This window comes from Theobroma cacao, chromosome 4, assembly GCF_000208745.1.
Source record: "Theobroma cacao cultivar B97-61/B2 chromosome 4, Criollo_cocoa_genome_V2, whole genome shotgun sequence".
Lineage (NCBI taxonomy): Eukaryota > Viridiplantae > Streptophyta > Magnoliopsida > Malvales > Malvaceae > Theobroma > Theobroma cacao.
In genome coordinates, this window is record NC_030853.1 from 25,721,549 (window position 1) to 25,735,327 (window position 13,779).

Here is a 13,779-nt window from a genome sequence, read left to right on the forward strand (position 1 = left end):
ATTGCTCTCCCCAAGGTAGTGTGAGGAGAGAAAAAAATTAAAAAAAATAAAAAATTATAGTTTATATAGTGTGATAATGTTTAAAATTAATAAAAAGTAAAATTATTCGAACAATATTATCACGTTGTCAAACCAATAGAAACATTAACAATTGATTAACAGTTAAACTTATGTATCTAGTATATTTTTTTGAAATGGATGATCTATTTTCAATACTAAATTACTAATGAATCCATGTGACATTCTAATCAAAATTTAAAAAAATCAATATATTATACCGTAAAAAAATTTATGAAGTATTAATTTGTACAAATTCAATTTATTTGTACCATATCCCACGTTAACATCATTACCTATTATCCACAAATTTTGGTCAAGGCTCCCTAATTGAGATTGGCATTATCCTTTTCTTTTTCTTTTTATTTTCAAGACATTTGACATATGATTTTTTTTCTTAATTATTTAATTGGGATTGGGATTGTCCATTTTTTCTTCTTTTTGGAAGACATTTGACATATGATGGTTTTTTTCTTAATTATTTAATTTTTTGAAAAAAGTAATCTAAAAATACATAACTTTATCATCGAGTTAAACGAATTTTTTTACATATATTATATTATAAGACTTTTTTTTTGAATTTGACAATCAAGTTTCCCAAACGAAATGTAAGAATTGTTATACATATAACATAATAATTTTTTTTTAATTTTCAATACTTGGTTTTCATTCTATAGATTATCTTCTACAGCATTATGCCTCTATTCAACATCATATCTACAATAATTTCATTTAAAGTGAAACAGTTTTTCATTTTTGTCATTTTCAATTTTTTTACATAAAACTTTTTTTTTAAAAAAAAGATATAATCCTTTTTATGTACGTTACTCACCTAAAACAGCTGTCCTTTATTTTATTCTCAATGGATATGATCATTGCCTTTTCTAAATAACAGATAAAAGTTATCTTCTAAGATTACTTAAAATATCAAACACAGATAAGATATCTGTGGATTTGCCAATCTTTGAATCTGGCAAGCTCACTGCAATAATTATTGTACATTATTCATCTTTTTTCTTTTATTTATTTTATGTATCTACAATTTTAATGATAGTTACAAAATTAATCTCCCCGATAATCTCTCGATAATCTACAACTATATATTTAAAAAATAAAAGCTGCAACTGTAACAGCTCATTTCTTGATTGTAATCCAAGTCTAACACGTGTCTCCCATATTTAAAGACCATAAAATCCACTACTAATCGAAATCTTAGAATTTAATCCTAATCACATCCAAAGCAAACATGGCCATGTGTAGGCTCCACCTCTGAATCCGGATAAAGCTTCCGTGGGACAAACACCACTGCCGCGTTTTGCAAAATGGAGAACACGTGTCAGGATACAAACCGTCGGATGAGACTGGACCTGACAATAATATACATCGAATCTGGACACGTTGGATATAGACAACACCGATGGCCATGTTCAGACAAAATAACGCTTGACGTAAATGGTTGATAATGACAATTATAGCAAGTTTCTTAAATAGCCATACTTGTCACCACAAATTGCAGAGATTTAGTCACTTTCGGTTGGACTCTATAAAAGAGCGTCTTTTCTTATAAAGTTGGTCTTTCAAGAAAAGAAGGGAGAGATAGAAAAGAAGGAAGAGTTTTAAGACAGGGAAGATGGCCGGTAACGGGACAGGGTGTTGCAAGACAGGACCGGGATATGCTACTCCACTGGAAGCCATGTCTGGTCCTAGAGAGGCTCTTATTTATGTCACCTGTGTTTATACTGGTACTTTCCTTTCTTTTACTTCAATGATTCTCCCTCTTTCATTTGAATTATTTGCAAGAATGGGGTTATCTGGGAAAGTTGAAGCATTGTTTGAATTGATCCTTGTATGTCTAGAATTATGGATTGCTATGTGTTCATCTCTACTTTTACAGACTTAATTTAAATATGGAAAAGTTAATTGGGTGTTTTTTTTTTTAAATAAAAAATTGCCTTTCCTCTCATTTGTTTTTATAACTTTTCTAAGTGAAGGAAAAAAAAACATTTTGCCCCCTTGTATCTACTTTTCCATCTCTTAAACTAAGCAAACATAGTTGAGAGAATCTATCTGCTTGCTATAATGTAATTGGTGGAAAATAATTACAGTGCGAAATAAAAAGTTTTATGTGGTTGATGGGATGTAAAATGTTTTAATAATAAGAAAAGCAGTATCAGTTTTAAATGAAAATGAACTATAGAAATTTTTGGTGCAAGTCATTATAAGTTCCCCCTCCTTATTTTCTTTTAAGTATTTTAACCATAAATTTATTGTCTATGGCCTCACTTTCCTTCAAATTAATTTTCTCTTACATCACAATTTGGTTCTAATTCAATGGAGTGGATCTTTCTTACATATACGGTACACCTCCACCCACCTTGCATGTTTTGTAAGATTTTGGACACTCAATTTGAAGCGTTATTATGCTTTTTGTTTTATCTAGCCATGATCATTAAGTGTGTGTAAAATCATATTACTATCCAAGTTTCTACTTTAGTATGAATCCTGATGCTGCCTGATAATGAAATGACTTAATTACAACATAATTTCTATCATGTTAGTAGGCTTTTACTGGTTTTTTTTCTTCTCCACTCAGAACTAGTTAATTGTTACGCCTAAATATAGTATCGAATCACTGTGCTTTGTTTTGTTATACTTTTAAAACAAGGTTGCATATGATCCTTTTCTTGAAAGGCCCTTATTTTCTTGTTTTAAGTAGTCCTTATTCCATCCATCTGGTTATTCTGGGCAAGTTTTCTTAGTTTTGAAGTTGTAAAATGAGTTTTCAATGCTTCTATATCAATGCAGGAACTGGAAGAGAGAAGCCAGATTTCTTGGCTACAGTTGATGTAGATCCAAACTCTCCTACTTATTCTAAAGTTATACACAGGCTACCTGTGCCATATTTAGGTGATGAACTACATCACTCAGGCTGGAACTCATGCAGCTCTTGCCATGGAGATCCTTCAGCAGAACGGCGTTTTCTGATCCTGCCTTCATTGGTGTAAGAAACTATATTTTTTGCTGGATTTTCATTTCCCTTTTGGCTGTAATAGATATTATCGTCTGGGTGAACTAAAGCAAGTAGAATGGAGGTAACAAACGAACCTGGACAATTGAGAACAGCTACTGTAATTGAAAGAAGCTACCATTTTTTAGGCTTCCAATGATGTTTATCATGATGATAGTGCTAAAATTATTCAGTTGGAGTCTGGCCTAATACATGCCGCTGAGAAATCACAGTCCACTCAGATATCTCTACTACTTTGGGGTATTTGAATGTTTGACACATCATTTTCCTTCAAGCTTTCTGCTTGGTTGCATACCTTTGCATCTAAGCATGTCTTTGACGATTCATGTTTTCTGTAATCTATAATTATTCTCATTTTTGCTTAGATTTTACATTTTCTAAGGATACTTAATTTTAATTTAACTAGCTCTATCACTGTCTTACAGAGATGAACTTTGCATATATGAAGTCTTGAAATGATCAAAGCTGTTTCCATAGGTTAATTTCATGAAAATGTGGATCTTATCTGGGGACAATTTATTTGAGCTTACAATATAGGACTTTGAATGTCTCACCTTAGAGACGCCTCTTTCAAATTGAACAAACAGTCTTTTCATGTAAATGAATTATGATGTCCATTTGTTACATCATCTCTAGTGTATAACAAGAAACAATGTGGTTTTGGTACTGTACAATCAGTTATGGTGATTGTTACACTTTTTATCACTAGATCCTTTCAAGGAGAGACACATATGCCTTTAAATGCTACAGATATTATTTAATGGTTCCACTTCTACTCATACGTCTTGTTAAGGTATATAAATTTCAATACATGTTATTTTTATTCTTTCAGATCTGGCCATATCTACGTGATTGACACACAGACAAATCCAAAGGCTCCCTCATTGCATAAAGTTGTTGATCCTGAGGATATTGTTCAGAAGACAGGCCTAGCATATCCACACACCTCCCACTGCCTTGCCTCTGGTGATATAATGGTTTCATGTCTTGGAGACAAAGATGGAAATGCCAAGGGAAATGGATTTCTTCTTCTTGATTCAGAATTCAATGTGAAAGGGAGGTAAAGCAAAAGACCAAAAAAAAATATATATTTCAAAAAATGGAAATAATTGCTATTGTGCTTTATGGTGCATGATATTGGGAACAACTATCACTTGTGGTTGAACTCTGAAACAATCAGAGTGAAACTCTTAGCTCCTGTTGTATTCTTCAGGTGGGAGAAGCCAGGGCATAGTCCTTTGTTTGGCTATGATTTCTGGTACCAACCTCGACATAAAACAATGATCAGCTCATCTTGGGGAGCTCCTGCAGCTTTCACGAAAGGTTTCAACCTTCAGCATGTCGCAGATGGTCTATATGGAAGGCATCTGTATGTGTACAGCTGGCCTGATGGTGAATTGAAACAAACATTGGATCTTGGTGACAGTGGACTCCTACCCTTGGAGGTGATTGCATGTTAATGTTATGAACATGTTACAACTTTGTTTCTACAACTAGATTTTTCTCGTTGATTCTTATGTGGTTTGTTATTGTTGTAATGATATGGGGGGAGACTTGGGATTTACATATATCCTTTGTCATTTTTTTTTATGCAGATAAGGTTCCTGCATGATCCTTCTAAAGATACAGGTTTTGTTGGGTGTGCCTTGACAAGTAACATGGTGCGGTTCTTCAAAACCAAAGATGGATCATGGAGCCATGAGGTGTGCGCACAAAATAGCTCTACTTTTGTGCTTGAGTGTATCATTGTGTAGCTCTAAAGATCGTTATGTGAATTTTGCAATTGTTGTTGTAGTCAGACTGCACACTCCACGAGCATAGTAAATAATCTCCATATCAATTGCTGCAGGTGGCAATCTCCGTGAAACCACTGAAGGTGCAAAACTGGATTCTTCCTGAAATGCCTGGGCTTATAACTGACTTTCTGATCTCTCTTGATGATCGTTTTCTCTATTTTGCCAACTGGCTTCATGGAGATGTTCGACAATATAATATTGAGGACCCTAAAAATCCAGTCTTGGCAGGACAAGTATGGGTTGGAGGACTGATTCAAAATGGAAGCCCTGTAGTGGCTGTGATAGAAGATGGCAAAACGTGGCAATGCAATGTTCCTGAGATCCAGGTCTGTTGTCTTTCTTTTCCATATAAAACTTGTAGGTTGATTAGTGGTTAGAGAAAATGGCAGTGTAACATCAGCACTGCACAATCATAGTTTTGATGTAGCTTTCCTTAACACTATGTTAGAAGTTAGAAAACAAGATTGTCTATTCCATCTCTGGAAAACAAAACAAAGAAATAGACCTGGGGATGCATGACGGGGGTCATTGGTTTCTGGCCTGATTACTGTAACTGGCAGATTTATCTTTTGACCATGATGATGCCTGCAGAAAGAGCTGTAAAAGCATCCTTGAGGACTGTAATTTATTATGACCTGATTTGTCAGTAGCAGGCAAACACTTGGTAATGATGTCTTAGGAAATGGCATCACATAGGCAATAAACCATGTCCAGTGCATCTTTCACAGATAACTATGTTTTTTTATCGAACTAAAGCACTCATTGAAATGTAATCTGCTCCTGGATAGAATTTGAAGGATAGTCAGGTAGTGAGGATTGATAGACTTATGTTGTTTACAGGGGCATCGTCTGAGAGGGGGACCCCAGATGATCCAGTTGAGCTTAGATGGGAAGCGGCTATATGTCACCAACTCGCTATTCAGCACATGGGATCGCCAATTCTATCCTGAGCTTGTTGAGAAGGGTTCCCACATGCTACAGATTGATGTTGACACTGAGAAAGGAGGTCTCAAAGTAAACCCATACTTTTTTGTTGACTTTGGAGCTGAACCTGATGGCCCTTCCCTGGCCCACGAGATGAGATATCCAGGTGGTGACTGCACCTCAGATATTTGGATTTAGGCATCCTGAACCAATCTTGCTGTGAAGAATCACTCTTTACCGAAGAACGAGAAAATAATAATAATAATAATCAATGCACTCTGTAGATTCCTGTGACAACATGTTGGGATTATCGGAATTAGATAATGCATGTAATTATAAACTCTACATCAGCACATCAATGTGAAATAATATACAGCTCAAATTAGTCAATAAAGAGTTTGAATTGTATAAATTACTTCATGGCGGTGGCACTGTGATGGAATTTGATCTCCGAAAATGGTTCTTTTATTGCTCTTAGAGTGCATAGTTACTTGGTTATCCACTTATATATCCGGAAATGCTCATGTTCATGTAGCTTTAGATTGCAAGTTTATTGGACATCAACGGTAAATTCCATTCACGAGTTTGATGTTTATTCTATTTTTAGATGATGTCATGTTAATTGCAAATTTGTTGGGGAAAAGGTTCTCTTAGACCTTAATGAGGTGACATACTGCTTTGTTTAGGTGCTATGAACCTGATTTCAACACTACTGTTATACTAAGTGGTTGCTGTATCAAAGAAGAGAAACACGCTAAAGGATGGATTTCTTTTTTGGCAGAGTATGCTGCTAAAAAACTTCTTGAAATTAGAGTAACAAAAAGAACTAGGAATTTTTATTTCTCTTGACTTTTGATTTTTGGTGTCAAATTATGGGACAAAAAGAGTTGGTTTTATGCAGTTAATTTTTTACTTGTATAAAATTTATTCTTCATTTGTTTTGACAATCTTTAAAAGCAAAATCTTCAACAATATTAATATGTGGTACGAGTTAATTTGCCAGTACAACTCCCTTTTTGGATAATAGTTTAATCCCATGAAATGAACTTGCAGAGATCATCTAGTGGTAACCGGTAAGAACTTGCACATAATACGTTTCATGAGAACCAAATTAAACAATTCCAATTTAAAACTTTTTTCTTCACATGGCTTTAATTTCCTGTCCTTGGAGTCTTTACAGTCCCATCAAACGAAAGCATGATTTGTCACTTAACTTTTTGTTACATGGAAGCAAAAGGCTCAACCGAACATCGATCAGTTATAGCGGTTGGCTATAAATCTGCAAAGTGTATATCACGAATGAACCAAAAGTACATATCAGAATCTGTTAATGACAAAAGGCCTGTGTTAAGGGATAAAAGTTTCTCATTTTAAAGTTGCATTTAAATGGTGTAAGATAAGTGGGAAACAGTGACAACCGTGCGATTCCAGTTTATGACTGTTCTGTCTTGTTCTAGCTTTCTCTGGGGTTGTTAAGCCTTGTGTTTCTGCATTTTGACGCCACCCAAGCTTGTTGGTCAGCCTAGTAGGAAGGCATAGCACTTTCTTCTTAAATAAGGATAAACAGAACATATTCTTCTTCGTTTATGACAAGGAGAAATCCTTCATTGTTTTTTTTTTTTTTCTGAAAGTAAAATCCTTCATTGTTTAATGTCAGTTAAGAATTGTAGCTCAGATTATTTGATGATAACTGCAGTAAAAAACAAAATGGATATGGCTTCGTATCTTTTTTTTTTTCTTCTGAAAGGTAGAAAAAGATTTATTAATACAATTCAATTACAGAATTCCTTCATAAAGGAAGAGCCTATATAACCAGGATAGCTAAACATTTGAGATCCATCACATGACAACCCATGTTTTATACCAAGGGACAGCTATACAATCCCAAAACTGAAAGAACCAACCATTAGAAATCCATGGAGCTAATCAGAACACATATGAAAGGATTTGAATCTTAAAGAAAAAAACATTTATCAGAGTATTTTAAGTGATCATACCTAAAGGGCTCATACCTTTGACCATTTAAGGCTTGAACATATCTCTTCTCCCACTAAAACTAAAGTAGAGAAACTAAAATGAGGTGATCTTTCCAACCTATATGCACAGTATTGTGTAATGTAGTTCTCTTTTCTGGCTTTTGGTATTGGAAGAGTTTTTAAACAGAGTAAGTCTGTTGAAATCTGATATATAATAAGTCTATTGAAAGCAAAGTGACAGAAATTCTATAGGTAGACTCTGAAGGAAAAAGGTACCTGTTCCCAGAATCCTAATTGACAGAATTGTCAGACTTTTGAAGATGCGGATTGTGGCTTCTTGATTTGCCTGAAGAAAACAGATAATAGCAGAAGAAGACCACCCCAATTGATAACATAATACCTGCTCCCACCACCAACCGTAGAAAGCTGTCTCTAGGAATGTACCATCTTCCCATCATAGCAGTACCGTTGCCCAAGAAGGAAAATGAGATCTCTATCAGAAGAGGAACAACACTTTCTTCTGATGAATCACTTCTTTTCTGATCTCGCACTTTCTTCATATTAAACCAATTTCGATACCAAATGTATATGGTGTAAAGGGAAAGAGACAAGACCCCCAAGAGAAATATTAAGTAGCCTCTTGCAAAGTCCTGGTTGTTGCTCTCGCAAAGATTAGTAAGATGAGCTGCCAGGAACAAGAAATGGTGCCAATAGAGGCTGCCAAATGATTTTTCCATTTCCAGGCAATTACAGATGATAAAGAAGCAGCAAGGTACTGATACAAAAGCTACTAGCATTGTTAAATGGTATGAGAGGAAAGGATGACAGATGAGAACCGCTGAGTTCACATAGCAAACCATGGCTAAAAGCAAGGAAAGCTCTGTTGAATGGAGAGTTGGCCATGGTTTTGTCATCTTTGGCATGGAAAACGAACAACTAATCTGGTGCAAGAAACTAAGAAAATGAAGATCGGGACTTTTTTGGTGTTTCAAATTGAGATGAGTAGCACATCTCCGATGACTTCGTTTGCCAACACATTTGCAGTCAACGGTAGGAACAAGTTGGATAAAGATTAAGACCAGTTGACATGTGACAGCTGCCATGGCAATAGAGGGGGATTTTCTTTTTATTTTATATTTACTTCTTATATATACAAGAAATGCTTTGTAAAATGATTAATGCCTTAATTGTTGCCGTAAAAGTTGAACTTCTTAACTGTAATTTTATAGTCTCTAGTACACTAGTGAATCAAATCCTATACTTAAACTAAACTTAAAAAGCACTCAAATACTTTAATTTAAGCCTTGCGGCAACATGAAATGATAATTTGTTTGTAGGATTTGATCTTTAGAGTGAGATAAGAAATGCCTCACCTTATTGAGAAATATTTTTGTAAACAGGTCCTCTTGAAGGATTGTGTGGAGGATAGGACTTGGAGAAATATTTGGAAGAGCCTGGTGCCTCACCGTATAAAGATTTTCTGTTGGCAGGTGCTGCATGAGAGGGTGGCCGTCAAGCAAGAGCTAGCGAAAAGGAACTTAATGGACCAGGAGGAAGCTGTGTGTAGGCTTTGCAAGAGTGAACCTAAGACGGTAAGACACTTGTTCCTCCATTGTCCTCAGGTTTGGCAAGTGTGGATGAGATGTAGAGAATAGGAGGTCACTTGGGTTGTCCCCAAGGATTTCATTAACTCCTTTAATGCTTGGAATGCTGTTTCTGCTGGGAAAGGTGAGATTAAAATTTGGTGCATGGCCTTTTAAGCTACTTTGTGGTCTGTGTGGTTGTATAGAAATGATACAGTCTTCAGGGGAGTCACTTGGAATGCTGGTCAGGTTTTTGAACTTGTTAAACTCAGAGTTGCCACGTTGGCTCAAGCTAAGTGGCCTTTTGAGTATGGCGCGGTATTAGACACTTATAGATATCCAGTTGAGGGCGCGGAGGTTAAGAAAAGGAAGAAAACCAGAATTGTGGAGGAGTGGAGCAAACCACACAAAGGGGAGATGAAATATAATGTGGATGGGGCAACCAATGGCTGCCCTGGGGAGGCAGGGATAGGGGGCATCATGATAAACGATGAAGGAAACATCAAAATTGTCTTTTCAAAAGCTATTGGAGTGGAAGATGCTAGTGCGGCAGAAGTCAGAGCAATTAGGGAGGCTTTTTAACCTTTGCAGGATCAAAATGGGTTGCCACACATTCGTTGATCATTGAAAGTGACTCAAAAAATGCTATCAAATGGACTAAAAACTCATCCGAAGCGCCCTGGAAGCTTAGGAAGTGGATTCTGCACATTGAAAGGTTCAAGAAGGAGGTGAAGAAATGGGACATCAAACACATCTACAGGGAAACTAATCATCTTGCTGATAGCCTAGCTAAGGGAGGTGTGCAGCGGGCAGGTTGACTTGTTGAATGTCTATGATTAATTCCTTTGTGCTTGGGTCCTTCCAATGATCTGTTTCTTGTTTGTGTCCTTGTGCATCTTGTGATACTGCTGTGTCGGTTGAAAGGTTATCTCTGACTGTGTCTTGGATGCTGTTGGGAAGGTCTGTGTCTATTTCTTGCGTTCTCCTGAGGGGGCCCTTGGATGATGTTCTCTGCTTTTGGCCATGATGAGGTTCTGGTGACATTGACTGCTACTGTTTTTTGTGATTCGTGGTGTGAGTGATGGACTCTGGTCTTTGAGATGTGCAGGAGATGCTGATGGGTTTTCTTTTGAAGAGCAACTACAGATTTGTGGATATTTATGGCTCAGGGGCTCTTTTTTGATGCAGCCACCTGGGGATCTGGGCGTTATAGGGTAGGCTTGTTCTATGTGGCTACTCCATGGTTCTGTTAGGTTGCTTGGGTAGTGTAGAGTTGGAATGTTGTGTACAGTTTTTACGACCCTGCTCACCTGATATGTTACGATGGTGGCGCGATATGCTTTTGTTTTTGCTTTCTGGAAAGGTACAGGGTGGGCTCCGTTGTTTTTTCTGAGGAGGGTTACTTGCAGGCTGTGTGTGATCAGTGATCTCTTTGGTTTGTAAGTCCTTGGTTGCCGGTGCTGCGATGATTAAGGACTGTTATCCCCAAATAGGTGAGTAACAGACCTTAATCAAGTTTGTACTTCTCCCAGAGGTGAACCTTTGGTTTCCTCTGCTCTGAAATAAACAACTTTAAAAAAAAAAAAAAAAGAAATGCCTCTGCCCTTGATCATAAAAAGTAGTCTTAAATTACTTGTTCACTTCCACCTACATTTTGTTTGAAAAAGTCATTTGGAGGTTACTGATTTTGCTACAGTTCACGAGTTCATGTCTCCCTTCATATTTCAACTCAGAATAGTATTTTACGTTGAATCCAAACAAAGAGAAAATGACATCCCTATCGACTATCATTGAGACTCTGCTGTTATAACAGGTGGTGAGAGGGAATTATGTTTTCTGAGTACTCACGTGAATGAAACAGTGAAGACCCTCAATTATAAGCATCCCCATTAATTTCCACGAAAACACGTCCGCTTGTGAATGCCTACTTGCTCTGGAAGGAAAACCTCTAAACTCAAAAGCATAGGCAAAGCTCAAAACCCAAATTGATTATAGGGATTATATGTTAAAAGTCCTTGTCGGATGTGGCAACTTGAATGCAACCCCAGCGGAATTCCATAACCCCGTTGGTTACCACACATTAGAAAAAAGAAAGATATGTTCACACTACAATAGCCAACAAGGGAACTAAGACCTGACCCTACAGTGTAGTGATGGGAAAATCACTCCAATAATGATTAAAGTCATTCGACGTAAGATTGGAATTGTCTACAAAAGCTGAAAACCAAGCTAAAGGGAACTTGTTCTCACTCCAACCCCCACCTCCCAAAAAAAAAAAAATGAAAACAAAATGGAAGGAGATTTATGCCATGTCCCTTTTACTTGCACCACTACTAATGATGCTGCTGTTTCAAGAGCTTAGCCCCCATTATAGAGTTGCTGCTGCTGCAGATAACAGCTATCATGAGAAAAAACAATGTGATGGTTCAATGGCAGAATGTGGTGACATTGATGAAGAACTTCTTATGGAATCTGAGTCAAGTCGAAGAATTCTGCAGGCTAATAGAATTAGTTATGGAGCTATCAGGCGTGATTTACCAGCATGCGGTGGTTCTGGAGGTCAGCCTTACAGCACGAGCTGTCTACCTCCGTCGTCGAATCCCTATACCAGAGGTTGCTCCAAGATTTACAGATGCAGGCATTGACCCGCCAGTTAATCCAAATGAGAGCATGAGGAATAAAACACGTAATTTTAGTTTGTGGTTTTTTTTTACTTCCAATATAATTTTGCTCTCCGTTGCTTACACAGATTATTATTATTATTATTATTTTCTTAAGTTCCTTACATTCAGCATTAATCAAATGTAAAATGTTGGATAAGGGAGTGATTAAATAAATTAAACTATATTGGCTTGGTTTTTTTTTCTTTTTCCACCGACATTTTCACAGTAGAGCTCCATGCTGAATTGAATTAATTTAAGAAATAGGTAGATCAGTCACTAACCCTTTCCTCAGTTATAATTACTCAGGTGGTAGTCAAATGAGGGGTAGGATAGGCATAGTTGTTTTCCATAAACTACAAATCACAAACATTGAAGCCAATTTAATCCAAGTTCTACTATCTAATTTTCCTACTTCTGGCATTAGCATTTTACCACCATTTAAAAGACAATGGATATTTGATTTAGTATTTTTTTTGAATAATTTAACCTCATTTTTTCCTTTTTTTTTTTTAAAAAAAACTACTGTCTGACGCTTTATTCTTAATCCATCTCGTATTGTTTCCCAACAGCAAAGTTTGTTTGAAAAGGACAGAGAATGGGTACATGCCCATTTTCATCAATGTCTATAATAATAACAAGCCCAAAATCATGAATCTGCTGCCAATATGCTTCATCATGACTTTGGTCCCATACATTATGTACCATTGGCTTACCACAATCAACCACAATTACTTCTGGTGCCAATGTCACAGTACTTCACATCTTTCCTTGCGTACACAAACAATTTTCTCTTCTGCTCTTGGAAACTCGAGTAATCTATTATGGCAGTAGTAGTCTTAACCTCAAGTCTAATTTAGTCCCAACCCTCTTCTTTTTCTTTCTTTCGCAAAGATAAAAAGAGTGCCTATCACTTGATTTCCATTTCGAACAAGTGAGTGAGATCACCATTGTTGTCCCATCTGAATATGAAAGATACATCACAAATATATACTTTTAAAGCAAGAAACAGCAAATGAGGAATAAAAGAAATTCAGTGCCATCATATAGGTTAGGTGAAGTGCGGTCCCTCAGCTTCTCCCTAATGGGGCTTCCACTACCGCCTTTACAGAAAAGAAAATGCTGCTGATACCCTATAAGGTGCTCAAGTACTTAAATCCAATGGCACCCCAACGCCAAAATGAACATCACCATGAAGTCTCTTCATTTCTTCTTCCTTGTGTTCTTTAGCTTACTTTACCTCACCAACAGTGCTATGTCGCCGGTGAGCGATGCATACATGCCATGCAATGGATCAATAGGAGAGTGCAATGAAGCGAATGAGATGCTAATGGAATCAGAAATAAGCCGAAGGTTTCTTGAACAGAAGAAATACATATCACCTGGGGCACTGAAAAGAGACCAACCGGTTTGCAATGGAGGCTCTAGAGGTGAAGCTTATAGTAACACTGAAGGCTGTCTACCCCAACCATCCAATCCTTACAATCGAGGGTGCTCCAAATACTATCGTTGCAGGTCTAATTCCTAATTCACGCTGTATTTTCTCTTTCAGTTTTGTGAAATATATTCCAAAAGTCCATAAGACTCAATGTTCTAAAAGCTTCATATTTGTTCTCTGCCTGGGTGTTGTCATTGCTCATGATTCTTACAATCCAGATGGTAAACAAGGAAAGAAAGTAAAAAGCTGATACCGGGAATTTTCCAGTACAAGTTATAAGCCCAAGGAATTTCTATAGAATTAACATTTACAAGTAT

The 13,779-nt window shown here is 36.7% G+C and overlaps 2 protein-coding genes across 2 annotated transcripts; both read left to right on the forward strand.

Annotated features, from left to right (window-relative positions):
- Positions 1,552 to 6,273, forward strand: LOC18602629 (selenium-binding protein 1). Its single transcript, XM_007034140.2, has 7 exons — positions 1,552 to 1,799; positions 2,863 to 3,058; positions 3,918 to 4,145; positions 4,299 to 4,530; positions 4,681 to 4,788; positions 4,935 to 5,207; positions 5,722 to 6,273. Exons 1-7 carry the CDS (start codon positions 1,688 to 1,690, stop codon positions 6,001 to 6,003), a joined length of 1,431 nt encoding a protein of 476 aa, XP_007034202.2. The 5' UTR covers positions 1,552 to 1,687; the 3' UTR covers positions 6,004 to 6,273.
- LOC18602632 (protein RALF-like 32) lies at positions 11,418 to 12,108 on the forward strand. Its single transcript, XM_007034144.2, has one exon. It carries the CDS (start codon positions 11,644 to 11,646, stop codon positions 12,007 to 12,009), a length of 366 nt encoding a protein of 121 aa, XP_007034206.1. The 5' UTR covers positions 11,418 to 11,643; the 3' UTR covers positions 12,010 to 12,108.

Coding starts and splice junctions, on each gene's coding strand:
- LOC18602629 (XM_007034140.2), top strand. CDS start 1,688: ATGGCCGGTAACGGGACAGGGTGTTGCAAGACAGGACCGGGATATGCT. Junction 4,146..4,298: donor GAATTCAATGTGAAAGGGAG/GTAAAGCAAAAG, acceptor TGTATTCTTCAG/GTGGGAGAAGCCAGGGCATA. Junction 4,789..4,934: donor ATGGATCATGGAGCCATGAG/GTGTGCGCACAA, acceptor CAATTGCTGCAG/GTGGCAATCTCCGTGAAACC.
- LOC18602632 (XM_007034144.2), top strand. CDS start 11,644: ATGAAAACAAAATGGAAGGAGATTTATGCCATGTCCCTTTTACTTGCA.